Source organism: Rhinoraja longicauda, chromosome 9 (genome assembly GCF_053455715.1).
Source record: "Rhinoraja longicauda isolate Sanriku21f chromosome 9, sRhiLon1.1, whole genome shotgun sequence".
Taxonomy (NCBI): Eukaryota; Metazoa; Chordata; class Chondrichthyes; order Rajiformes; family Arhynchobatidae; genus Rhinoraja; species Rhinoraja longicauda.
In genome coordinates this window covers 45,869,081-45,896,001 of record NC_135961.1, presented here as the reverse complement: position 1 = coordinate 45,896,001, position 26,921 = coordinate 45,869,081, and the positions used below count along the sequence as shown (strand labels likewise).

Below are 26,921 nucleotides of genomic sequence, written 5' to 3'. Positions count from 1 at the left end.
TGTTGCCGCGTGGGTTTTCTCCGGGTGCTCCGGTGTCCTCCCACAACAAAGGCATACAGGTTTGTAGGTTAATTGGCTTCTGTAAATTGTCCCTAGTGTGTAGGAAAGTGCTCGTGTGATCGCTGATCAGCACACACTCAGTGGGTGGGCTTAAGGTCTGCTTCTAAATTTAATGTTACCAGGCATAAAGTTGCTGTTATTTACTATCCAAATTTTGTTCTCAAAGTCAGACAAGTAAATGGGCTTAGTCCAGTGGGTCTGTACCAGAAATATATTCGACACACAAGCTACCTTCTCTTTAAGTTCCCTATCCCATTTCTTTATGCAAGCAGTTGGCCATTTCTTGCTGCACCCCCCCCCCCCCAGGGAGTATTCAATAAAAGTATAAACATTATCTAAATTTGCAAAATCAGGAACACTAGTGACACGCAAAGCACAAGTTCAGGGGGGTTTTATTTGATAAAATTTTACAGAAAAAAATGCAGAAACTGAAAATGTTTTCATCCTCTAGAAATTGGAGGTTCACCACATTCCACCTAAACATTACAATTAAAATGTAAAAAAATAAAAGACACTTAAAAATCAATTAATCAATAAAGCTTCCAAATACGACCTGCAGGCACTTTGTTTTGGAATGTTTAAAAATCAAGATTAAAAAAGTTGACATCTCTTGGTTGAAGTTACAGCTGCGGTGAAACAGTTGTTGGATCACTCTCTGCAGATCCTAGTAGTAGTCTTTGTTATACTGATCGCTGTACTGGCTCCAGAACTGCTGAAGTCGCTGCAAGATAAAATAAACGACATGAATATCATCAAAACCACAAGAATTATACTTAAAATAAAAATATTGGAAAGTTCAATGTTATCCTTTTTTCTGTTCAGTAGCATACACTAGAATTGGCCTGTATTAACCCCATTGTCTCTTAATTCGAGGATGCAACATGTTCCATATTAACTAACAAGATTTTAAGCACATTATCATAATACAAGAAATTTGACAGCCAAATTCAACACCCTGCACTAATAAAAATCTGGTAATTTCCAGAAAATCTGTTTTTTAATGTTATTGAATGGAGGGATAAATATTGGCCAGAACTCCAAGGAGAACTCACAGCTTCTCTTCAAAATTGTCCCAAGAAAGTTCTTGCATCTACCTTAACAGAGCAAACACTTTCTGGTTTAATGACTGGTGTGTGTGAACAGTCAACTGAGAGTTTTGTGTTCCGATTCTCAGCAACAACTAAATATTTTATTCATGTTATTGACAAAATGAGCCCAGTGTCAGTATGACTACAACTGCTGGCCTTCCTTGTACATTGTCCCCTCAAAGAGATTGAACCAGTCTTACAACTGTGAAGACCATACTCTCAATAAGCAATAACCCCCAAATACTGGAAATCTGAAGAAAAAAAGTCAAATAATGCTGAAAACACTAGTCATCAGTTTGAAATATTAATTACATTTTTCTCTCAAGTGAAATAGTGGAACCTACCGAGTACTTCCAGAATTTTGTTTCATGTCAAATTCTGCAGCCAGGAAGGTACAACCTTTTTTTACTCACTTAACCTTCCACTCTAAACTGCTTCAAAATCTTCTGCGTCTTTAATAATTATGCAACTATTATTTTAAATCAATTGTAATGCCAGTCATAATTTTCCTATCAGTGCTCATTCTCTGCAGTTTAAGAATTACTGCCTTTTACACAGAGTTTAAAAGGAAGTTTGAATAAGCAGAAAATGTGCTTTAAATTAATATTTCTGATCAAGAACCAAACCAAGCAAAACTTACACATGCATCGATTTGAATATGACACCACGGAAAGATCCATCAATGGAGTTTTATCAAAAAAAATGACTTTATGGTAAACATCTTGAACATCATGAAAAGTGACTTTACCATAAAGTCACTTTTCATGACTGAAAAGACTTTATGGTAAACATCTGGTGTTGCACTTGAACTGCCCAGTTACTTACCGCCTGCTGCTGACGGTTCCAGTTCTGTTTGTAGCCCTGACTTAGGTTGTAGTTTTCATTTCTGTAGCCTTGGTTGTACCCACGATTTCCCCTGCCCCTGAAATTCTGTGGTGAAATAAGAGATTTCAGTCAAGAGATAGAGCACTTACTCCCTGGACATGTTTACTTTGCCAACTACTTTCAAAAATGTATTGGACCACCAAACCCTCATTCTCAACACTTGGCTGCACTGCTTGAAATTTCCCGGCTACCTGTAATAATGTCAAACCATTTTGATTCAAACGAGTAAGCAGCACCAATAGCAGGAGATAACCATTTTCCCTGGTGCTGTACAAGGAGTCTCCACTTGAAAAACAACTACTCTAGTACAGCATGGATAAATTTGTTACAAAAGCAATAGTTAACAACAATTTCTCTATTCAACTGCAACATTGACTGAGTAATTGATGTCAATTCTATGATAGCATGAAGGGTTTTCCAATCTAATCTAAGATTTTTTTAAACAAGCCCTCAATAAATAGAAGTGTCATAAACTTCAGTGACAGTTCTTCAAATTAGGCCATACGTTAAAAGACTAAGCCACCAATTAACAAAATCATGATTATTCTACCTCAAACACTGATTTTCACATATCCACTGATTCCTTTAAGGAATTCTCTACCATGGAGAGCTCTGCAGGCTTAATTATTGGTTTTCTGCATACAAAGCTGAGAGCAATAGATCTGGGTATTAAGAGAAAGCTTTATTCCTAAAAAGTAACAAGTCTGACAGTGTTTGAGGCAGCATTGATTGTGAAGATCAGCAACCAAGAATGAAACACAATTGGGATGCCAATAAGAGGGCTGAGCATTCAATACATCTCCAACAGTAAAAGTTATAACTGCTAGCTTTTGATAATTTACAATAAAAGGTCAAAGAGAAAGACAAATGCTGACAAGGGGGAATTAAAGAAATTTAACTGGTTGGTGAGAAAGGATTTCAGTTTGGCTAAGAATCATGTCGGACTATTTAGTCATCAGATTTTGAAAAGTTTCTACCCTATAGGTACATACATAGGGGCAAGACTTATGGTTTACAAATTAAAATCTTGGTTAGAATAAATTTTAAAGGGAGTCTGTAACCAGACAGGATTTCTTTAGGGGAGAAATGAATTCATAACTTACCTGTCCATAGCCAGCTCGGTTGTTGCCTGAGCCCCTGTGGTTGTCTGCTGGAGCCCTGTGGTTATAAGAACCACCTCTGCCACTGTAGGAGCCCCTATCAACGAAACCACCCCTGGTGTAGGCTACCATGGGAGTGAAGCGCTGGTTTTGAGGATAACCTTGATTTTGCTGGTTTCCTCTTCTATTAAACTGGCCACGGTTTGAACCTGTGAAAAAGCAGAGTATTCAGACTATCAAATGATTGCTTTAAATGAATAGTTGAAAAAAAAATTATTACATGTTCACCAACAGATTTTCAGGCACCCTTGGTTCCAGAGCCTTTCCGGATTATCTGTTTTGCTGGACCAAGAGGTCCAAGAAGAGTCCAATGCTACTGGAACAGTCCACATAGGCTGCCAAGATACTAGCCCGTAAAGTCAATCTCTTAAGTTAGCTATGAGAACAGATCTGCCGTCTCCAGAGGCCCTGCTGCCTTATTCGGCCTAGGTGACACATTTGAGGGGACCTCTGGGAGGGATTTCAAGCATGCTCTTGTGGATTCAATATTCACACCACTGGGTTGTAGCTGCCAAGTGAAATATGAAATGCTGTTTTCGTTTGGGCAGCTTACAACCCAGTGGTATGAATATTGATTTATCTAACTTCAAGTAACCCCTGCATTCCCTCTCTCCATCCCTCCCCCACCCAGGTCACACCAGCTTCTCGCTCCAGCAAACAGCCTACATGGCCTGTTTCCTTCATCACTGTTACTTTTTTGCTTATCTTTCATTCATTTGTTTTATATATCTCTACATCCCTGTCTATATCTCTCGTTTCTCTTTCTCCCGACTCAGTCTGGAAAAAGGTCTTGACCCGAAACCTCACCCATTCCTTCTCTCCATAGATGCTGCCTGACCTGCTGAGTTACTTCAGCACTTTGTGTCTATCTTCAGTTTAAACCAGCATCTGTAGTTCCTTCCTACACATATCTATATTCCTGTTCCATATCCAGCAACTCCTGCACAAATGCATGGGAGCATCAGTTAACAGCAATATTAGCCTTGACTGCAATAAACACACCCTTTTTATTTTGCCGTCAAGGCTCACATTAAAATTACAATCACACTACAGGACATCAGAGCAAACTAAATACCCAAAATAAAACTCTTGTTTTCTTCTGTGCAATCTTGTGGTTTGCTGTAAAGGATTTAAATGTACACAAATAAAATTGATGCTTAATGTACTGCACGGAATGTCCATACCTCCTCGGTAATTGCCACCACGGTTCTGATATCCACCACGTCCCCCTCTCTGACCTCCTCTATTGTACTGGTTCATTCCACCTCGTTGACCACTCCGCCCCCGATTCATTGCTCTCTTCCCAGCATTATTGTTGGGCTTTTTCTCGGGTGGAAGAGCTGCCTTACTTTCTTCCTTGTACTTCTCAAGTAATTTCTGAGCATCTTCCTTCTGCAGTTCTACATGGCTCACCTCGTCCAGAAAGTCACCCACTTCAGGGAGTGCAAAGATACCTTGAAAAACAGGCCAATAACATTAAGACTCTAAATGTCAATGGCATTATCTCCAATATATATTCTGCCTGCATATCCACAAAGGATTCAAAGGAACAGAGTATTGCAGCTCCAACACAAAATGCTTTATAACAAAATCACACGTTTCCTGCAATTGGACTCATGCTGGAGAGCAAGTCCATGGCACTAGATGTCTCTTGCCATTTTTTATTATTTCCAGTGAGACAGAGTAAATAGGCTGCTCAACTATGGGGAAACATCACAGCTGAGCTCTATACTCATGCCATTGTTCACATGCATGCTTTCTTCAGCAGAGGTCACTGAACAGCAGCAAGAAATATGGTGCAAGGAGGTGCAAAAGGCACTCCAGCACCATTATTGACCAATGTCAGACATGGCAAAGATAAAATAGCCACAATCTGTATTCTTCATAGCAACATGGTTATCGGCTGAAACTTGTCTACCTGGAAAGCATCCTTTCCTTCTGTTTCAATCCAGGCTGCATCTCAAGAGCTCAATTATAAAAGGACTTTAAAATTTTAAAACAAACAGTGAAAGAAGTGCTTGAATTACACCAGTATTAAAAAAAAGTTATGAGAAAACGGTATACCGCAAGCTCATAAAATAATCACAAGATCAAAATCATACAGGAAAATCTATTTTGAGAAGCTGCATGGCAAGAGTAATTGGTTATAACTACAGTTCACCTCCAAACTAAATTTATTTTTAAAAAGGGCACACATATTTTAAGTTTATCGAAGTAAAACATGTCAAATCAATCTGAAAATACTTTACTTTTTCATTTTTTTTAAATGGGTCATTCCAAAGGAAAATCAAAAGATCTGAAGTTATAGATTAATATATTTGTAAAATAATCCAAAATGGGATACCATTCACTTAAAGATTTAGATAAAAATAAACAAATAATTGCTAAGTGCACTGTTGTATCACTAACACATTCAACGACCAGGTGTTCTAGCTCCCAAAGTAAAACTGATCAAGGCATGACCAGAATTGCACTCAAATTGGATCTACACCTTTCATTTTCAGAACAGCATGTTCTGGGACATCCTTTCCCTCTTCCTCTGCTTTCTTCTTTGAACGCTCCTTATATTCTTCATCTGATGGACAAATGACAACCGCTTTACGCTGGAAGCCTGCGAACAGGCACATCTTTCTTCTCTGTGCAGCTGCACACACATTTGTCTACACAAGAAAATTAAAAGTGTTTTTTTTGAAAAACAACTGCTTCTCATTTTGAGTTATCCAGGCACCCCTGCCGCCCCATTCTTCCACAGCATCCCATCTTTCTTAATTTGTCCAGCAAAGCTGATATAGCATCAGTTTATTTTCCACTATATACAATTAATTACAGTAAACGTATTACAAAGAGGAATGGCTACAGTAAAGATTGAATGTGCCATTATACTGTTTTTTCTTTCTGGAGCTTTCCCTGCATATCAACAGCTCAAGTGCCTTCCAAGGGCCCTACCTTTAGTCTGTGCATGAACACTATTCTCTAAATATATACAGCTGCTGTTCTAATTCAATCCACTGTCTCTCAAAACAATCTAACCATGTGTTTAGACCATCGACAGGAATAAGCTATTAATTTGTGTTAACTGCAGGAAAGAGAAGAATAGAACATAATATCCACATACCTGATCAAGAATGTAGTTGCGCTTCTTGCGAGCAGCTATCTCAATAAATTTGCTCAAACACTGTGTAGCTTGCTGGATTAACGTGGTTAATTTACCTCTGTCAGTCTTCTGGCGCTTGAAGCTCAACACCTGAAACAGATAACAAATGTTGATCTGAAGAAAATTAGAAATTAAAAGAAGCCACTCATCTGTTCATGTATTTTTTATCTAGCAAAAACTTTACTTGCAATTACTTTACTCATTTCCATACTATGCCATATGCTTTCTGATGCCATTTTATAAATAAATGATTATAGCATTCTGTAGAAAATACCAAAACATCCAAATATCGCAATAGAATTTTGTCTATTCATTTTCGCAACGTTAATAAAATGCCCTCAATGTGTCGACAGTTAATTAAAGACTAAATGGAAGAGAACGCCAAGAAACTTGTTTCACACCATCTGCCTGCCTCAGTATGTAATTACATTACATATTAAAACAATTTCCAACAGTAATGTTTGCGAGTTGTTTTAGACTGAGTTTTAATAAAACAATGGAATAAATGCAAAATTTAAATCACAATGGAAAATTTGTACACATGTCTTATCAAGATGAATCCACACAAAAAGCAATAAAATGCTATCCTTATGGTGCGGGGGGGGGGGGGGGGGTTACAGAAATTATTATATATTTATGCAATTCATCATGTTTTATTTGCATGCACCTACCACGAAAGGCATATTTCTCAAATATCTAACCTTCATAATATCCATGATGTTGTTTGTCCCCAAAATATTGTATTTTCCTGGGCATTCTGCTGAATGCTTCAAAACCCACACTGATTTTCCACTTCCAGGTAAGCCAACCATCATCAAAACCTGAAACAAACCAAGCAAGAAACATTATTACAGGCCAATTCAAATGACCTCTTTTGAACTGGACACTATTCGCTGAATTAAACAGTTAATATTGATTTGTTTTTGCAATTCAAATATATCACATTTCTATGTTACCATAATGTCTTGTGCAAGCTGGAGCAAAAGAGAGAAAACAAAAATCACACTAAACAGCATGATTCAACAGACTGGAGCCAAATACACGTTATCTTTCTCATGGAATAGCTGTAGAGAAAGGAAGCACAACTAGGTGTCCACTACATGGAAGAATGTACAGGTGCTCCTCAGCTTCCGATGGGGTTCTATTCCGAGAAACCCATCAGAAACCGAAAGTACTGCAAGTCAAAATGCATTGAACACGCTCGATCACGTGGTCGGAAGCGAGCGGTGGCTCACTGCCGTTTTCACCATTGCAAGTCGAAACATCGTAAGCCGGGGAGCATCTGTAGTAACAAAGAACTGCAGGTGTCAGTTTACAAAAAAAAGTGATGGAGTTAATCAGCACCCGTGGGGAACATGGATAGGTGACATTTTAGGTGAGGACCAATCTTCAGACAGAAGGAACTTCAGACCTCCACTGGATGGAAGACACATTTGGGGCGAGATAAGAACAGTAAAACAAAATGTAAATAAATAGAAATTTGGAATGGAATCTCAATCACATTTAGACCTTCTACTTCAAATATAAAAAAAATAAATGTTGTCTTCAATAGAGTAGATCTTTCTTAGGCAAGTAAACTTTGAATAAAGATGGGCGAGATGGAACCAAGGTACAGTGATGGTGCAACTTACAGAAGGTGATTCAATGTACCCAGGTCAGGTGTTCCTATATTTCTTTCATGTTTTAAAAATATCACACTTGCCTCGCATTCCCCTTTGGAATTGGGTCCCTTTGGCCCTCGTACACGTTCCTCTAATGGGACTTGCTGGATGAAAATGAAGTCTTCAGGTATAGGAAAGTATGGAGTCTCCATCTGTCCAAAATTAAACTCCACTGCACAATTGTGGCAGAGAACATGTGGAAATAAAGCTCTGTCAGCGAGACAGTCTTTCCCAATCTTAAATGCAACACCCAGATCCTGTCCATTCTTGGAGTAAGAGACTTCTACTTCATCGGCATCAAAGTTCTGTAACACAACAAAAGATTGACAATAGACAATAGGTGCAGGAGTAGGCCATTCGGCCCTTCGAGCCAGCACCACCATTCAATGTGATCATGGCTGATCATTCTCAATCAGTACCCCGTTCCTGCCTTCTCCCCATACCCCCTGACTCCGCTATCCTTAAGAGCTCTATCTAGCTCTCTCTTGAATGCATTCAGAGAATTGGCCTCCACTGCCTTCTGACGCAGAGAATTCCAGTCACAACTCTGACTGAAAATGTTTTTCCTCATCTCCGTTCTAAACGGCCTACCCCTTATTCTTAAACTGTAGCCCCTGGTTCTGGACGCCCCCAGCATTGGGAACATGTTTCCTGCCTCTAACGTGTCCAACCCCTTAATAATCTTATATGTTTTCATAAGATCCCCTCTCATCCTTCTAAATTCCAGTGTATACAAGCCCAGTTGCTCCAGTCTTTCAACATACGACAGTCCTGCCGTTCCGGGAATTAACCTAGTAAACCAACACTGCAAGCCCTCAATAGCAAGAATATCCTTCCTCAAATTTGGAGACCAAAACTGCACTCAGTACTCCAGGTGCGGTCTCACTAGGACCCTGTACAACTGCAGAAGGACCTCTTTGCTCCTATACTCAACTACTCTTGTTATGAAGGCCAACATTCCATTGGCTTTCTTTACTGCCTGCTGTACCTGCATGCTTCCTTTCAGTGACTGATGCACTAGGACACCCAGATCTCATTGTACGTTCCTTTTCCTAACTTGACACCATTCAGATAATAATCTGCCTTCCTATTCGTACCACCAATGTGGATAACCTCACACTTATCCACATTAAACTGCATCTGCCATGCATCCACCCACTCACACAACCTGTCCAAGTCACCCTGCAACCTCATAGCATCTTCCTCACAGTTCACACTGCCACCCACATCTGCAAATTTGCTAATGGTACTTTTAATCCCTTCATCCAAGTCATTGATGTATATTGTAAATAGCTGCAGTCCCAGCACCGAGCCTTGCGGTACCCCACTAGTCACTGCCTGCCATTCTGAAAGGGACCCATTTATCCCCACTCTTTGCATTCTGTCTGTCTACCAATTTTCTATCAAATTGAGGAAGTTTGCAGAATTTCCTGCAAAGAAAAATTCCCATTACAGCCTATAGTTCAGGCGTATTTAGTAGCTACTGCACCAAGAACACTAATACCATTACTTCCTACCATTGTGCCATGAGATCACGATGCAAAATTATGAACTGAAAACTTACTCCAATCACCTGTACAAGGATTGTATTAAAATGGCAACATGTAGTATCGATCTCAATTGTTATTCACTTCAGTAAATCCAATGTTATTTCTATGCATTTTTTAATTTGAAAACACAGAAAGTAATGTAAATTAGAATCTATTCCAAGATTCCCAAAATTATTAACTTACAATAAAGCAGCCAATCACATCATTCTCTCCAAATTTATCGCCATACTCTTCAGATTTGCAATTCGAACATTTTGCTCCATTTCCAGAGTACCCAATGGAAAGCTCTTCTTCCCCTGAAGAAAAAGGTGTTTATGATTTAAATCCATGAGCAATCAATGTTGTGTATGCAAAACAAAAACAAACCATGGAAGGGAAAAAATGGCCACAATTGAAATAGTTAGCCACCAAGTATTCAAACACGAAAAGTCAGGTATACCCTTTGGCAGTAGTCATTAGAATGGACCCAAAATCACATTATAACTGATGTGAAATAAGATTAGAAATGCAATGACTAGGTACAATGAGTTCAATATAAAAGTATACATGGCCCATGTTTCTAGATCCAATAATGATAATCAGATTCTCTATAAAATTAGATTATCAGGGTGGTAGTTTGTGAAGTAGATAGGGACATTGTTCTTTGTCGTCTAAACATTCTGTTTTCACTACAGTACATTAGGCCAGAAATACTTGGTTCCAACTGTTGGATAAAACTACATTATCATGCACACTGAACATGGATGCATTGTGTGAAGAATGGCCAAAGTGCTTAAAAAACAGATTTATTGCAAGTTCTACAGTGACAATGAATGCTACAGTAATAATGTAATACTTAAATACTAGCCAGATTTTCTGGAGTACTGAATTTTATAGAGGTGATTCCTCCAGTGTTACTTTTGGAAGGAAAGCAAGCAATGTGCATGAACAATAATCCCAGAAAGAAAAAAATATTAAAAAAAGCAATTGGAAATCGGAATCTATTAGTTCATCAGTATTAATTTCTGTGATGGAATGTAACAGAGAAATGTGAGGTGTGCATTTTGGGACGTCTAACATAGGCAGGACCTACGCAGTGAATGGTAGACCTCTGGGGAGTGTTGTAGAGCAGAAGGATCTAGGAGAGCAGGTGCATGGTTCTTTGAAGGTGGAGTCGCAGGTAGATAGGGTGGTCAAAAAGGCTTTTGGCACATTGGCCTTCATCAGAGTATTGAGTATAGAAGTTGGGAAGTCATATTGCAGTTGTACAAGACATTGGTATGGCCACATTTAGAGTATTGTGTTCAGTTTTGGGCACCATGCTATAGGGAAGATGTTGTCAAACTGGAAAAGGGTACAGAGTAGATTTAAGAGGATGTTGCCAGGACTAGAGGGGTTGAACTATAGGGAGAGGTTGAGTAGGCTGAGACTCTATTCTTTGGAGCGCAGGAGGACGTGGGGTGATCTTATAGAGGTGTATAAAATCATGAGGAATAGATCAGGAAGATGCAGAGACTCTTGCCCAGAGTAGGTGAATCGAGGACCAGAGGACATAGGTTTAAGGTGAAGGGGGAAAAGATTTAATAGGAATCCGAGGGTAACTTTTTCCACACAAAGGGTGGCGGGTGCATGGAACAAACAGGTTGGGACTATCCCAACGTTTAAGAAAATTAGACATGTACATGGATTGGAGAGATCTGGTCCAAACGCAGGAGGTGGGACTAGTGCAGCTGGGAGATGTTGGCTGGTGTGGGCAAGTTGGGCTGAAGGGTCCGTTTCCACACTATATCACTGACTCTAGTGTGAAATAAGAAGCGGATTTTCTGGATCACGTGCTGTTAAAGGTGAAATTACAGGTTTGCCAAGAAAATGAGGAACACAACAGAAAATAACGCTCAAATGCATGGACAGAGGAATAAAAATTGATTAGAACAGAAAAATCTTGGTGTATGATGGTGTAATGTAGATATTTTAATATTCCAAAATACTGCAAACATCTCCTTCCTACCAAGGTTCACTGAAATGAATATGAAAAATTACACATTGAGGCATATTTTACTTAAGGATGGCATTAATTTAAAAGCTCATCAGATTTTCCTAGTTCATACAAATCCAATCGCTGACAGAAAATGTCGAGTTCACACAATGTCTTGAATCATGGTATATTTGTGCGATTAATAATGAATTAAATTTAAGCATAGTTTAAAAAACTATTTCCAAACTTCAGTTGGTGAAATTATCTATTTTGGAACATTCTTTTCCCCCTTCATTACTTCTTTCTTATATAGGCACAGTAATCAAGTTCTGATTTTCTTTCCCTGTTGATACTTGCACTTACCAGGGCATAAAATGAAAAGCTCAAAATAATCCATCACAAATAGCGCACAATCTCAACCCAAGTATTCATTTTCTAGTGGATTCTGGACTCAAACCCCAAAGAAAATTCTAATTTAATTTCACTTGTTTCCCGACCACTTTAAGTGAACAATGATCAAATAGGAGCAATTAACATTGGATAACTGAGTGCAGACCAAAAATCAATCCTTTTCATTTGATTACTGTTTGTGAACAAGATAAATACACTGATACAACATTACCTGCAATACAATACTGCTCTCAATTTAGCACAGTAAACGCCAAAGACACAATTTTATTTTCATCAGCCAAGGGATGTGTGTTGAGAATTAGGTGTTATTTATGTCAGTCTCAATGGAAACTAGTATTAGAACTCAAATAAGTACCCTGCCTCATATTCTTCATATTTGACTCTGCCTTTGCCCTATTTTATAAGCAGCTAAGAATGTTAGATATTTGGCAAGAGAATAACCTTATACTTTCAGTACTAGACAATAGACAATAAGTGCAGGAGTAGGCCATTCGGCCCTTCGAGCCAGCACCGCCATTCAATGTGATCATGGCTGATCATTCTCAATCAGTACCCCATTCCTGCCTTCTCCCCATATCCTTAAGAGCTCTGTCTAGCTCTCTCTTGAATGCATTCAGAGAATTGGCCTCCACTGCCTTCTGAGGCAGATAATTCCACAGATTCACAACTCTGACTGAAAAGGTTTTTCCTCATCTCGGTTCTAAATGGCATACCCCTTATTCTTAAACTGTCGCCCCTGGTTCTGGACTCCCCCAGCATTGGGAACATGTTTCCTGCCTCTAACGTGTCTAACTCCTTAATAATCTTATATGTTTCAATAAGATCCCCTCTCATCCTTCTAAATTCCAGTGTATACAAGCCTAGTCGCTCCAGTCTTTCAACATATGACAGTCCCGCCATTCCGGGAATTAACCTAGTAAACCTACGCTGCACGCCCTCAATAGCAAGAATATCCATCCTCAAATTTGGAGACCAAAACTGCACACCGTACTCCAGGTGCGTTTCGATTTATTCACAAAATGCTGGAGTAACTCAGCAGGTCAGGCAGCATCTCGGGAGAGAAGGTACTCCAGGTGCGGTCTCACTAAGGCCCTGTACAACTGCAGAAGGACCTCTTTGCTCCTATACTCAACTCCTCTTGTTATGAAGGCCAACATTCCATTGGCTTTCTTCACTGCCTGCTGTACCTGATGTTTCCTTTCAGTGACTGATGCACTAGGACGCCCAGATCTCGTTGTACGTCCCCTTTTCCTAACTTGACACCATTCAGATAATAATCTGCCTTCCTATTCTTACCACCAAAGTGGATAACCTCACACTTATCCACATTAAACTGCATCTGCCATGCATCCGCCCACTCACACAACCTGTCAGGACACCGACTGAACTGCAAACATCATTCTCAGCAGTATCAACAACTTACAGATTTTAAGAACAATAATACCCTTCTCAACACCAGAACATTTTGCACCTTGTCCATCGGGGGTCATTGTAACTTTTGCAACATTGTACCTTCATGTTCCACTAGAACCATTTCTGTGCTGCAATTCAACATTGAAATAGGTTTAAATTGCACAGGTTTACACAGCTTGTATACTTTCTTAAATGGCCTTTGTTTATGACCTGTTGATTTCCAGCATTATTTTATGAGATACATTTAGCAGATCATCCTTAAGATTGGAGTTTGAAAAAAAAAAAAGCAGCTGAAAAATGCTATAATCAATGTGACTACATGCTTAGTTTAAGAGACAGGATGGAAACAGCCTCTCAGGCTACAAGTCCATGCAGATCATCAATCACATTGATGCATACAAGTCCATGCAGACCATGTTTCTTACTAGTTCTGTATTATCACACATTCACATTTGCTCCCTACACACTAGGGACAATTTTAAGAGGTCGATTAATCTGCAAACCCACTTGTCTTTGGTATGTGGGAGGAACCCAGAGCACCCAGAAGAAACTCAGTCACAGGGTGAACATGTAATCTCTGCACAGATGGCACTAGAGGTCTGGATCGAAACTGAGTGTCTGGCTCCATGAAGTTGTGGCTCTACCAGCTGTGCGACTGTATCACTAAATGCATAAGGTTCTGTAATTGCCTTTTCATGGTACTTTAAACTGCCAAGCAATTCTACATTTAGAAAAATTACATAAACCGTTACATTATTCAAATTCTAAATGACTATCAAATCAGTTGGTGCAAATTCTTCACAATGTCTTTCTTTCTAATGTACCTCCATAAAATAAGTCATGCATAATCAACTCAAGATTACAACATATGCCAAGTCTTAAGCATGTAACCCAGTAGGTGACAATGCCCAGCTGGCCTAGGAAAATAAGATTTTCATAGGACACTCCAAAAGCAAAATATACAAATGTTTGAAATCTGAAATAATGATCCCAACAAAAAAAGTAAATAACCCAAGAAATGTTTCTCTATCTACTGATTCTTGCTGACAGAGTATTTCCAAACATAAATTATTGATTATTTCGTAGACATTGGGAAAGGGGAGGGAAAAAGATCTGGACTGTAGAGAAGCAAAAGTCTGAAAATAAACTCACCAAGTAACATGTTGCAGGAAGTCAGTGACCAGCCAATTCTCACCTCGTGTGGGTCAGTCTGATCTGCTGGCAGATGCTTAACTGGTATCTTCTCAGAAACCTGTTGAGACAAGATAATATCACTATTGTTTTGCGTGTTTAAAAAAATAATAATCGTGCAGAATTACACCAAAAATGTTTACCTTCATCTCAAAGCAGATTTTGCCTTTATTAATTCCATAGGAAGCTCTTCCACCAGCCCATAGGTAGGCAAAACCTTCCATAGTCAGTGGCATCGCGCCAAAACGATCTCTATTAATCTTAAAGTGCAAATCACAATTATCTAGAAAAAATACAATACCTGTTAAGTGTTTTAATCCATCACCCAACATGGCAGTCACCCCACACATTGTTAGTACACATCAGCCGACATGCACATATTTAACATAACATGAACATTTCTCAAAGTAACAGAGGAGGCTCTACACCAATTAAGACAACCAATCGCAGTGGAGAATTATAAAAAAGATGCTGTAAAGCAACTAAATGCAAAAACAAAAACATAAAGTTGAATTGTACCAAAGAATGTTATGCTACTTATTTTACAACAGAATCAACAGACCAGAAAGATGAGTAACCAGCTAGGATCTTGGCAACAGCTAACATTCAGCAACTAAATAGCTCAGACAGAATATTTACAGAACTCTGTCTCCACCAGTTATTTGCACTCATACAGGATGGTTGTCATTAATTTACTCCTCCATCCAAGGTTACACACATTCACATTATAATATTAAAACATTGATAAAAATAACAACTTTCAGCCAGTTGCTATGTCACAAGAAGCACCCACACCAAACAGAAAATAATTTACTCAGCAGCAATAAAAATTTTATTAATGCAAAACAAATGAAAGAATAGAAACCAACTACACCAAGTCACCAGCTCAAGGGTGAACGTGTTAGAATACAAAATACATAATTTCAATGCACTGCCTCGTAACCCAACTATTTCGTCTTTTTATAATAATTCAACTCCCACCATTTAGGGAAAACATTCGCAAGATACCAGCAATCTTTATTTTGTCACCTTCTTCCTTTCCCTCAACCAGAATAATTGACAGACTGAATTTTTTTAATTTTCTCAGCCTGTGGTGTTCTCCAAAATCTGAACAATTTACATGGTATCTATGAATTCTAGACCGCTAGATCAGAGTTAAAAATACAATGCTTGAAGAATGTTGGCAGGTGACACTTGGGGTCGGGACCCTTCTCACATAATATCGCCATTTTAAAAAGCAAATGCTAAACTCCAAACATACAATGCCTTCCCGATTGCTGTAATTGTGGATAATTCTGGGACAACTGTAGTTGTGACAAGTGAGCTATTTCCTGAATTTGCCAGGTCATAAAGGCAAAACATTGTAGGCCAGTGAATAAGTTTTAGAACTTTGTTTGACATGATAGAAATTGAGAAATTACCAAAAAGCAAATGTCCTTTAGGTCTGAGAACTAGGATTACACCTGCAATGTAAATAAACACCTCGCATTCATCCACTGATGATATTCTTCATATTTTTATTCTAAAGAGATATTCACTGAACTTGGAGATAGACATAAAAAGCTGGAGTAACTCAGTGGGACAGGCAGCATCACTGGAGCGAAGGAATGGGTAACATTTCGGGTAGAGACCCTTCTTCAGACTAGGAATTATGCCAGTGGAAGAAAGCTATCCATTATAACCCCACTTTCCAGATATCAGTCCATTATAAATTATTGTGAAATGCAAATTAACCATGAACATTCTACATGAAATTTATTACACTACTATTCTTGAAGACATTGTGTTCCAGCCCACCACTAGCTTCGGGGTTAAGGAGCTCTCTCAAACTCTTTACTGATCTTATAAATCTGTCTCCCCCCCTCCCCCCTCTGTTATCGACCCAAAAGAAGTAGGTCTTTGCACCCACTGTTTGGACCCCGTGTTAAGTTTCAGTTACTTCCTTTGGAGAAATGTAAGATCAGATATAGATTTGGCCATAGAGGCTATAACGATTAACCTGGTTTAAACATTAGCAGACCTCTAGCTAACAAGGGTTACAAAATGAGTCAGAGCCTCAACCATTCCAAAAACATTAATTGTTCTGCCGCAAAGTATATTTCCATAATACTAATTGGATATGCTGCAAGCGATGAATTAGGGAATACTATTCGGGGGGTGAATTGTTTATTAATTATATTGATCGAGAACTGCTTATGTTTTTCTTGGAAATTGACAAGCAGGTAATAGAAAACGCTGTCTCGAAAAAAAATTCTGGGGAAAATCAGTTTCCATGTAACCTCCCTGCAATAATCAAGCACCATAACACAGCTGCTACTTTAACTGCAGGTGGCCAGTATCTGTTAAACAACATAATGCACAGCCTTTAGTATTTTTTAGCTTGCAGAAATAAAAACAAACTTCTTTCTATTGATAAGGCTATTATTTTTTTAAACCCTACGGGGAAAAATAACTTTATCGCAAGTCCAAATCTAGCCGGAAAACACTAAGTTTCCTGGGAATGCAACTGTCATGTTATAGCAGAACTACCTGCACATTATTTTAAAATTAGATAAGCAGGAATTGCACATGTTAATCACAGGCAGATTCATTGCTGACATTTGCAAGAAATGGGTAGCTAGCCATCAAGTCTGGGTGGAAAAACTTTCCTGGTATGGGAAATGTTGTAAAATGGAGGGGAATAGGACAATTATTAACTTGCAACAATGCAATCCCCAGAGTAAAATTTCCCAACATTTGTAAAACAGCTCCGTTGGGGAATCAGTCACTTTTTTTTTTTACAGCAATGTAATTGTGGGAAGCACGGTTGATCATAGGGCTGGGAGTAATTTCCACATCTTTGGAAAAAATCAATTGTTCACAATTATTGATAACACAGTTCCAGCTGATATGTTGTCAAATTGACTCGTTTTAGGTGAATTTACGGGAAAATCCAAAAAAACTATACTGGGTTTGACAGAATAAATGCTGGATAGATGATGTGTGCCTGGCTGGAATGTACAGAAGCAGGGGCCACAGTCGAAACAAGGGGTCGGCCATTCAGAACAGAGAGCCCAAGAAGACTATGCACTAAATTGCAGAGCAAATTCAAAACTGAGTCAATGGATTGTTGTACATAAAGCGAAATGAAAAATATGAGATTAGTGCAGTAAAGTGGTAGAATTAAATGGCCTACTCCTGTGTCAAATTCCTATGTTTTTAGAGCACTCACATGTATCCAGAGCAACTGCAGTATCATCAAACTCCTCCTCATCTTCTTCCACAGGGGGCAGGGGAGATTTAGACCTGGGAAAAGCCATAGTTAATAATTAATACGTTTGTACTTAACAGAACAGGGGAAAATGATTAAAAATGGAAAACATATGATTAAATATACCGCCGATATTTGTTTTCTTCAATGTACTCATAGTAACCGCGTCCATGATCTTCATGAGGTCTCTTTACTCCTTTGCGATTTTGCTCTTTACTCTTACCAGCTGTCTGTTCAACCTGGCTTTCTTTGCCTGCAAAAAGGGAGTTACAAATTGCAACATCATGAACCTGGATTCTGTAGTCAGTGGTAAAACAAGACACTCATCGCAGACTTTCCCCCTCTCAAATCTAGCAGCCTCACTAGACAATTAGATTGAAGAATTCTTCCAGGCAATAAACTCGTAAATAAAAGCCGAATATCCATTGGAACATTTAAAAGAGTAGAATTGGAATGCAAATGTTTTTTTCATCGTTTAGAAACTAGTCCTTAGAGGACTCGACGGGGTAGATTTTCGCTGGGGGTTCCCTTGGCTGATGAGTCTAGAACCAGAGGTCAGTATCAGAATATGCAGTTCGCATTTTGGACTGAAATGACAACTAATTTCTTCACTCAGAGGTTTCTTTGTAATTTTCAACCCAAGATGGTTGAGGATGCGATAAAAATCATTCCAGAGATCAATAGTTTTCTAGATATTAAGGGAAAGAGTGCATGAAAATGAAAGTCAGGTGACACATTAGCCATAATCTTCATGAAAGTAAGAAGAGAAAGCGATCCTACGGCCAATTTCTCAAAACAAAAGAGAGTGCATATATGGAATGAATTACTAGAGCATGGCTGTTGAGGCGGGGACAATGGTTACATACAAAAGACATTGAGATACATGGATAGGAAAGTATGAGAGGGATATGGCCCAACCACCGGCAAATGGGAGTAGCCCAGTTATAAAACCTGGCCAAGATGAATTGGGCCAAAGGGCCTGTTTCCATATCATATGACGCAATGAATGAACGCAGAGCAGGCTTGAAGAACCAGCATGCCTACTCCCAATTCTCACCACATTCTAACATAGAATATTATATAGAACAGTACATTGCTGGAACAGGCCTTTGATCCACAATGTTCATGCCGAACTTGATGCCAAGTTAAAGTAATCTCTCTCTGCACGTCACCTCAAGCAGCAAACGCCATCCCCCTACCAAGATTTTACAATGGGAATGTTTCATATAATAACTGAGGTTTTGTCAATTTACCAACTTCAAAAAGATTTGTTGGAGAAAAATGAAAAGCAGTGCACCATTTGAAGGAGGGAAATCGCTGATAATAACTACTGGCTATCTCAAACATGCAGCAGAAATTGAGTGTCATGATACAATGACATTGAATAACAACAATATTAGTGAAGTCTGGATTACAAATGAGCATTGTTCAGAAATGTATTGACATCGTACAATTAATCTCATTTGTAATATTTGAGTATTAACTTTATAATCAATGTAATCATTTATTTACTTTTGATATTTTATTTTATTGTCATGAGCTAAATTATTACTCAGTTAGAAAAAAGCTTTTTTGTTTTAGTTTCACAAACTAAATATCTACAATGAGCACCAAATTACATTAAAATTGGATTATTGTTATTACATTACTTTTCTACAATTGATGGGTATTTTGAACTATATTCTACGTACAAAATAAACTTTGCCATCAGTACACTTACACTACATTGTAACCACAAATTAATTCTACACAACTAACAATCAGCTAAACATCCAGTACAACCCATTGAAACTACGTTTGAACCACTTATTTAAAAAATGTTTTACTGAATAAAATGTTTCTGATTAGATCATTCTAAATAGCATTTTTTAAATGTTACCATCGTCCAATCGCTCCACACAGATTTATCCATGAAAAGAAGGCAGTGGAGGCCAAGTCTCTGAATGCATTCAAGAGAGAACTAGATAGAGCTCTTAAGGATAGCGGAGTCAGGGGGTATGGGGAGAAGGCAGGGACAGGGCTCTGATTGAGAATGATCAGCCATGATCACACTGAATGGTGGTGCTGGCCCGAAGGGCCGAATGGCCTACTCCTGCACCTATTGTCTAAAAAATCCCGATGGGTTTATCACTTCCCCATTGCTGATGTAGATGTCAAATAAACTCAAATAACTAAAATTATGCAGCTCATTTCGACCATAAAGATGCCCATGCTCCTCACTAATTTCTGGCACAAGAACTCCATCACTTAGATGTCTAATTTACTACAGGTTTTACACAATGTAGCTAAATCTGAAAAAAATTGAAAGTGGACAAATTAATTTGAATTCACTATATTCTTCAATAGTTTTACTAATGGGAAAAATATTATTGCTATAATTTACTGTGTCTTTCTGTCACAGGTTCAGCATTATTAAACCAACTCTTCCAGGCCTCAATTCCAGCAACATGTACATTAGTAATACAGCCATGCAAAATAAGTGTTTTCCATCAAAGCATACTGAAATGATCTAAAAGCATAATGAATGGATCTAACACCACCCCCACCTTTATATTTATTCTTTGGTGGACCAGTGATAAGCCCTACAGTACAAAGAGAACTTCCGTAGGATTGGGAGATTAAAATAGGAAGCCATCTCCGAAAATAGTCCTTGGATATTAATATGCAAGGCTTTTCCACACTTGGAACTGTCTGTCCCGTATTAGTCAGTTGTAAATATTTTGCAGAAGGTGTAAAGCACAGATCACAACACTATTTAAATGCAAGTTTAAACTGTCAAACTTAAACCAAATTGAAACCACTGCAGAGAGAGAATGTGGGCAATTAATTCAAATGTGTACAATTAGAACCATTTTATTTTTAAAAATCTTAAATGTTAAAAAGTTAAGATTTCAACAGATCATTTATTAGCCACCAACTAAAAATTGACGTTCAGCGTCATTACCAAAATTAAATGGCACTCGTGAACTTGTCAATGTATGGAATTGACAGCTGGACCACCCATGTACGTCAAACAAGATTTTCTTTTCTCAATTTAAAACATCGTGAACACACAAAATAGACCGGATTGAACGAGGCTTTGTGCATTAGCAGAATACTCTGCAAGTTATCTTTGTTTCACAGAATGTGATTTGTATCCAAGCAGCATAAAGGAGGTACAACTGGCTGCAAATCACTATTGCAATAAGTGGTGTGAGATTTACTACGACATAGCCTTAAATAAGCATTCGCAACACAAAAACTTACAAATTCTTTCCTCATCAAGTGACCTATTCTGGGTTCCTAAACACCTTCATTGGAACTTTAACGTTTTTCTCTTTACATTCAAACCTCAGTATTAACTGATCTGTTTTAGTCTCCAGCTAAACCCACGGATGAAGATTATTGGCAAATGTAATCACCAACCACAGCAGCTCCCTCCTACTCAGTTTGACTTACTTTACAAAACCTTGCAAGCTGCTTAAAATTAGTGTTAGGTTTGGGTCATCTGCCCCAAAACATCTAATTCAGTACAAAGTCAAGTTTTTGAAAACATTTAGGCATATTGATGGGACATCTATTGTATGCTTTCCTATTTCTGGCCCCTTATACTATTCCAATTGACCTCAAGGAATAGCAATTCATCTTCCGACGAGGCATGTTATATAGTCATCAGACCCATCTTTGAATGCAACCATTTCAGATAACTAGCACTGAGTTTGTCTTAGGATATGCGGCTCTGACAAAATGCAAGATGTACCATTAAAGCTCCTTTACTCTCACCAGATTTTGCTTAATCTGCCAGATATTTACTTACAGCACCCTTTTTATTACAAGAAACTAAGCATTTGGTATCCCAATTCCTGAAATGTTTCTTTCTGCAGCTCATTCATCTCCTTTTATTTATACTTCCCTCAGATAAACTAGTTGCAGTTAACCAGCCCACTCTCAACTGGCACCAAAATCTTGTAATTTACTCTAATCTCCACCCTGCCAGGCATTCCCTTTTCTCTCTTAACCTCCCCACAACTTAAAATATTTTGATTCTAACTTTTCATGTTCTAATGAAAAGAAAATTAAATTGTAAACTTAATTTTCTCTCTGCAGATGCTGTCTGATCTGCTGGGTATTATGTTAAAGGTTCGCAAAATGCTGGAGTAACTCAGCGGGTCAGGCAGCATCTCAGGAGAGAAGGAATGGGTGACATTTCAGGTCGAGACCCTTTTCAAAGTGCTCATTCCGCTTTGGATTGTGTTAAAGTGTGTAGGCAGTGTTATCTCACATTATAGCATTTTTTTAAAAGCAGCTTTCCCCCTAGTACATTAGCATGGAATACAATAGTTGGATTACTGTACCATGGGGCCTCAAAATATCCTGCATCTGACATGCAGTTGGTTATGCTAAATAGTAATTTAAATAGTTCATTCAGGTGTTACTTGAAGCTGGTAGGAATTTGCTGATTGGCAATTTTTAAAATCTCTACAATTAAATCAAATCTTGTTGTAAGAGGCACGAGGTAGTAGCAGAGGGCTGCTTTTTATACTGGAGACATGTGACTAGTGGGATACCACAGGGATCGGTCGGTGCTGGGTTCTTTATTTTTCAGAAGGTATAATAATTTGAAAGATAATGTGGGTAGCATGACTAACAAGTTTGCAGATGTCACCAAAATTGGTTGCAGAGGACAGTGAAGAACAATGTCCAAGGATGAAAATAAAACTGGGAAAATGGGCAAAGGAATGATTGACAGAATTTAATGAGGGCAAAGTGATATATTTTGGGATGTAATTCAGCCAGGATATGCACAGTGAATGGAAGTGCCATTGATTAGCAAGACCTTGATGTATAAGTACACAGTTCCCAGAGAGTGAAAACAAAAGTAGACAAGGAGGTTTGTCTTCATCAGCTGAGACACTCAGTATAGGATGGATGTTAAGTTAGGATGCAGAAAAGATCCAGACAGAATGCCTCGAATTATGAGCAGCAATTGGATAGCCTGGGACTGTTTATTTTCCCTGGAGCTAAGGAAGCTAGGGGTGACTTTATATAGTTTAGTGTAGACCAAGTGAGGACTTGGCAACCATATCGCCAAACACTTATACTTGGCCCGCCAAGGTTTGCTGGATCTCCTGCTAACCATTTTAAATCCTCATTCCATTGCTATACTGGCCTTTCTTTCCTGGATGTCCTCCATTGCCAGAGCGAAGCCACACTTAAACTGGAGAACCAACACCTTGTATTCCACTTGTGAATGAACATTGAACTTTCCAATTTTAGGAAACTACATAACTCTCCTCCTTCTTCCCCTTTCACCCCCCCCCCCCCCCAAAAAAAAATCAGGTCCACCTGGTTCGCACCCAAATCTCTCATCCCCTTCCAACTACATTCCTTCATCTAGCTACACAATTCACCACCCCTCAACCCCTGTCTCACACCCTCTGACTTTTCATCTCTGGCCTGCTTTCAAACATCTGCCTATAAAAGGCCTTTGTCACCTGTATCGACCTATTATCACCCAGGTTTAATGTGTATGAAGGAACTGCAGACGCTGGTTTAAACCGTAGACACAAAACGCCGGAGTAACAGCGCGACAGGAATCATCTTTGGAGAAGGAATGGGTGACGTTTTGGGTAGAGACTCTTCTTCAGACTGATGTCAGGGGAGAGGGAGATACATAGACCAGGAGTGTAAGGTGTGAAAACAGGTCAAAGGGAATGAGGATCAAGGAAAATGTAGAATAGATCATTGTCAGCTGGGAAAAGTAGCAACAAAGTAAATGCCAATAACATTACCCATGATACCACCGCAACCAGAAACGGATTTGCACCCTCAATGTTATTTGACATAAGCCGAGGTCTGGACAAAACACACACATCTTCCACAAGTCCTTCGGGCCCAATACCGCTGTACAAAATTCCATTAATACCACATCTGCCACCAAAACGCTCATTCATGCCATTACTCCAATTGACTAGCCTCCCTGTTCTTTGCAAGTCTAAAATTATATTCACCCATCACCCCTTTCCACAATAACTGCTAGTTAAGAAACAACTATACTTGAAAATTCTAACCCATGTTTGAATCTTCCCTGCTCTCATGGCCTTTCCCTTTATATGTCAAAAATCACTGCTGCTTTCCCACTCTTGAATTGAATCAATTCATCATAAAGTACTAAAGTCACAAACTTGGGAATTCAATTCATAAAGAACTATGTCTCGTTTCTTATTTTTGTAGTACGAAATTCCTTAAAACCCGATTATTGAGACTTCTTTAGTTTTCTTATGCTGTTCATTACTTGTTTGACAGTGCTAGTGAAGTGCCTTTGGGCGTTTTTTAATCAAACTAAAGGGAAGATGCTAGCGTTGAACAAATCTTTACAAAGGAGTTGCTAATGACGCGCTTAGACATGCTTCCAGCTTCCGACAGAAACCCACTTTTGCTCATCCTCACATGGGAACACAAGGCTCGTTTGACTTAACAGGCATTCATATTTCAATGTATTGAAACTGTTTCTTTGTTAAAAAGCAGGCGCGGATCCTAAATTATTGAAGTTCACACGTGCCGCTCCCTTCCCACCCACATCTCGTTTGTTTCCATTTTCCTCTGCGTTACTCCATTTTGCTTTCTGTTTTGCCCACCCTCTCCTCCATTTTCTCTCGTCTTCTCGACCCTCCTCCGTGCTCGTCATCATCGTCCCGCTCCTTTCGCAAAGAAGGCACTACCGGCACGGCACCCACGCCGTACCGGAGCCTCCCCTTTGATGGTGCCAGCAGCCTCCCGCCAGATCTCACACGCACTCGGCTGCGTGGCCCCGGTGGAGGCGACCGCGGGAAATGACGGCTGGAGTTACCGTTTAAACGGGGCGCATCTCACCCCGCCGTCTCCACCTCACGGGGATGGAAACGATTAAATGCGAGGCCTCCCTCCAGCACCGTCCTTTGCCGAACCCACCTTTGCCGCTTTGCTGGATGGCCGGCTGCGGCTCGGGGATCGGCGCCGGCGCCTTCGACTCTCTCCGCTCTGGCTCTGGCCCGGGCTCGGCCTCGGCGGCCGCGCTCTGGCCCAGCTCCATTGTCTCATCTCCCGCCTGCTGCTCGGGCCCGGCTGGCACCGCGTGGGACTGGGCCTCGGCCATCCCGTTCTCCTCTTCCTCCTCCCCCTCCTCCTCGCCTAGGCCACTTTCGCTTTCAGCGGTCTTGGGCTCGGCTTCCGAGTCCGCGCTCTCGGCCTCCTCCTCTCCATCCAACTCTTCTTCCAACTGGTCGTCGATGGTCTCCCCTCCCCCACGGGCGGGCTCGGGCTCGGCCGCCGATGCCGCCTGTTGCTTCTGTGCGCCGGACTCTCCGAGGGCCTGGACTTCGACCAGAGGCCGAGCGGCTTCCAAGTGCCCTGGAGGGGCGCCGTTCAAGCCCGGGCCCGGCGCCTCGTCCTCAGTTTTGTCTCGGGCTCCCGGCGCCTCTTCGCACAGCGGTTCTTCCTCCGCGTCCTCATCGGGCAGCTCCTCCGGGCAGGTGGAGCTCTGGGCCGCCTCATCCTTTCCGTTTTCCCCGGTCTCCAGCATCGCGGGCCCATCGTCTCCCTCCCCCGCCGTCTCCATCTCGGTCTCCTCGGCCTCGCTGTCGAGGGCAGCCTGCAGCCTCTCCTGCAGCTCGGCCTTCAGACCCTGCACGCTCAGGCCCCGCTGCTTCAGCTCATCCTTGAGCTCGGGCACCTTGAGTTTCTTCACGTTGATGTCGCTCATGGCTGCTCCGGCCTCCGTGCGCTGGCGGTTCCGATCCGACCCGCTCGCTCCCACCTCGAGGCGCCGCGCACGCTCAGTGGCGGCAGCGGCGTGTTACCGTAAATCCCAGAGTGTGCGCGCAGCAGGCTGTTGCTGCCGCCGCTGGTCGGTCACCAAATAGGAGCTGGTGAAGTGATGGATTTATGTAGCTGCTGTTGGATCACAGCGGAGGCAAATAGTTGATGGATTTCCGAGTGACTCGTGTTGGTGGCGGATAGGGATTACTGGTGGCGAGTCTGTTGGTGATGGCGTGATCACCATATGGCTGTCCATGGCGTGGCGGCTGATGAAGGTTACTAGATGGCTGATAGTGGAGGATTATTATTACTGGCCATTGTCACTGCTGGAGATGGATTGCTGTTGTGTTGTTACTATTAGTACTGGATCACGGTGGTTGCTAACCAATGTATTGTCTTTCTGCTGACGAGTTAGCACGCAACAAAAGCTTTTCATTGTACCTCGGTACACGTTACAATTTCCCTTCTCCCCAATCAGTCTGAAGAAGGGTCTCGACCCGAAACGTCACCCATTCCTTCTCTCCAGAGATGCTACCTGCCCCGCGAAGTTACTTCAACATTTTGTGTATATCTTCACAATAAACTAAACTGAACTGATGGGTTACTGAGCAGATGCTGTTGGTTGTTGATAGTAATTGGCTTCCACTGGTGGATAAGGTGAGTGGGTATTAGTGGAAAATGATCAAGTGTCTGCTGGTGATGGATCAGATGCTGGATGAGCAAATATCGAGTAGTAGAGGTGGTTTGCCAAATAGCTTTTAATCACACAATATAGATAATCACACATATCTACAGATATTTGACGAGGAAAAGACAAATGTAGGTCCCTTACAGTCAGAAACAGGTGAATGTACAATGGGAAACAAGGAAATGGCAGACCAGTTAAACAAATCTTTTGGTTCTGTCTTCATGAAGGAAGACACAAACAATCTCCCAGAAATACTAGCAGACGAGGGTCTAGTGGGAGGGAGGAACTGAAGGGAATCCACATTAGTCAGGAAATGGTGTTAGGTAAACTGTTGGGACTGAAGGCAGATAAATCCCCAGGGCCTGGTGTATCCCAGAGTACTCAAGGAGGTGGCCCTCGAAACCGTGGATGCATTGGTGATCTTTTTCCAATGTTCTATGGACTCTGGATCAGTTCCTGTGGACTGGAGGGTAGCTAATGTAACCCCACTTTTTAAGAAAGGAGGGAGAGAGAAAACAGGGAATTATAGACCAGTTAGCCTGACTTCGGTAGTGGGGAAGATGCTTGAGTCAATTATTAAAGAAGTAATAGCAGTGCATTTGGAAAGCAGTGACAGGATTCGGTCAAAGACAGCATGGATTTATGAAGGGGAAATCATGCTTGACTAATCTTCTGGAATC

At 40.4% G+C, this 26,921-nt stretch overlaps 1 protein-coding gene across 1 annotated transcript; it reads right to left on the bottom strand.

Moving 5' to 3' along the window:
- Positions 1–445: 445 nt before the first annotated feature.
- On the bottom strand, positions 446–25,571 carry hnrnpua (heterogeneous nuclear ribonucleoprotein Ua). Its single transcript, XM_078405376.1, has 14 exons — positions 24,708–25,571; positions 17,904–18,030; positions 17,739–17,812; positions 14,671–14,810; positions 14,489–14,588; positions 9,742–9,854; positions 8,050–8,313; positions 7,049–7,168; positions 6,309–6,437; positions 5,685–5,853; positions 4,378–4,647; positions 3,137–3,342; positions 1,974–2,078; positions 446–781 (listed from the first exon to the last, which is right to left on the bottom strand). Exons 1-14 carry the CDS (start codon positions 25,495–25,497, stop codon positions 725–727), a joined length of 2,664 nt encoding a protein of 887 aa, XP_078261502.1. The 5' UTR covers positions 25,498–25,571; the 3' UTR covers positions 446–724.
- Positions 25,572–26,921: the final 1,350 nt, after the last annotated feature.

Coding starts and splice junctions, on each gene's coding strand:
- hnrnpua (XM_078405376.1), bottom strand. CDS start 25,497: ATGAGCGACATCAACGTGAAGAAACTCAAGGTGCCCGAGCTCAAGGAT. Junction 17,813..17,903: donor GAAGAAAACAAATATCGGCG/GTATATTTAATC, acceptor GGCTTTTCCCAG/GTCTAAATCTCCCCTGCCCC. Junction 7,169..8,049: donor ATTCCAAAGGGGAATGCGAG/GCAAGTGTGATA, acceptor GGTTTGTTTCAG/GTTTTGATGATGGTTGGCTT.